This window comes from Capsicum annuum, chromosome 9, assembly GCF_002878395.1.
Source record: "Capsicum annuum cultivar UCD-10X-F1 chromosome 9, UCD10Xv1.1, whole genome shotgun sequence".
NCBI classification, from domain to species: Eukaryota; Viridiplantae; Streptophyta; class Magnoliopsida; order Solanales; family Solanaceae; genus Capsicum; species Capsicum annuum.
The window spans coordinates 199,805,636-199,807,213 of record NC_061119.1 but is presented as its reverse complement, the minus strand read 5'-3'; the positions used below and the strand labels follow the sequence as shown (position 1 = coordinate 199,807,213).

Here is a 1,578-nt window from a genome sequence, read left to right as displayed (position 1 = left end):
CCTTGGCCAATGTGACACCGTACATTGCCAAGAAGAATTAAGTGGACGAGTCACTCAATAACTCTCGTGGATCTAAGGCTAATTTTAGATCTTATTCCGATGGTATAACCAAAAGGGGAACTTTTTTTTTTTTTTTTTTTAAATTGGGGTAGGGGAAGGGGAATGGGAATGGGGGAGGGAATTACAATGTGGGGAATCGAACCCTCACCAACAAGTGAAAGTTCAAATAACTAATCAATTAATCTACTAAGATTCTCACAACGTTGGAAACAACATGCTCTTAAAATAGCTGTTCCAATCCAAATGCCTGTCCCAACATAGAGACCATATCCACTACATCTATATAAGGAATAGTTTACTCCCAAGAGTTTTTGTTCTTAAAATATCATGGATGCACCGTCGTGGCGTGGCAGGCATCTTGCTGGTGCAGGAAGAACAGAACATTGAAGAATTGTGTACGAGAAAAGAAATATAAGTCTAACAACGCGAAAGAGGGAAGCCAATTCCATGGCGAGTGGTAGGAAATGCAACGAACATCAACGTGCAGACCAAGCCAACAGCCATTGGCAACATTGCGAGGATCTCTTGAGCATCTGGAGATGGAGAAGGATACAAACATTTCAGCACATTCTGATCAAACGCTGCAACAGCACCAAAACAAAGTATTGACAAAAGTGCATGAAAGAAATCCAGGAATTTCAGCTTGTATTTTTCGGCATCCTCAGGAGGACACGAGCCATCAATAGTCCACAAGCCCCTGAATGTTGCCAATCCATAACGTACTTTGCCCCTTTCATCACGAAAACTGTCCGTAAAACATAAGCAGAAACACGAAATCCCGCAAATTCCTAAAAGGAATAATGTCATTGAATGACTAATTGAGGAAAGACATTGTCCTTCATGTGTTACAACTGGTGACAATATTTGAAATGCAAGAACAGAACCCGAAGGCAAAAGATTAGATAAAAGAGCTGTTTTCTTGAATGTTTTTCTAATAACCTTTTGTGCTGGTGTTTTCTTTGGTTTTTCAACAATTTGTTCATCTTCTAACAAGGGTATTTCCAATTGATTCTCAGATGTAACAGTACTTTCTGTTCCTGATTTTTCTGTATAATTCGCCACAGCTTTCTGTATATCTTGTGGGATTATATTAGGTATGTTATTGTTGATATTCGTCACAGCTTTCAGTATATCTTGTGGGGATATACTACATATGTTGTTGTTACTATTTGCCACGGCGTTCGAAATTTTCTTGGTGGCCTCCATATCAACAATGTTGTTGAATGTTGAATCTTGAACTTTTTTTTTCTGTTCAATGCATGATACTTTGGGTGAATTTAGAAATATATATAACTCAGAGTAATATGCAACAGTCTCTGAAAAAAGATATTCAAGATAAAAGGTTCTGGTTCATTTGTTATTAAAAAGGGTATATGGGTTTTTAGTAAAAGGTTAAGAGGCCAGAATTAATTCACGCCTTTATTTGATGACAGGGTTTAAATCTGGCGTTTATTAAATGAGTTCTAAATTATGGTTTTGATAACGTAATTTAGATGTTTTAAGGGGAAGTTACATACT

General features: G+C 37.3%; 1 protein-coding gene across 1 annotated transcript; it reads right to left on the bottom strand.

Annotated features, from left to right (window-relative positions):
• Positions 1-464: 464 nt before the first annotated feature.
• LOC107841232 (protein DMP7-like) lies at positions 465-1,266 on the bottom strand. The gene has a single exon (XM_016685209.2). The coding sequence runs from the start codon at positions 1,264-1,266 to the stop codon at positions 478-480; it is 789 nt and encodes a 262-aa protein (XP_016540695.1). The 3' UTR covers positions 465-477.
• Between the last annotated feature and the right edge of the window lie 312 nt (positions 1,267-1,578).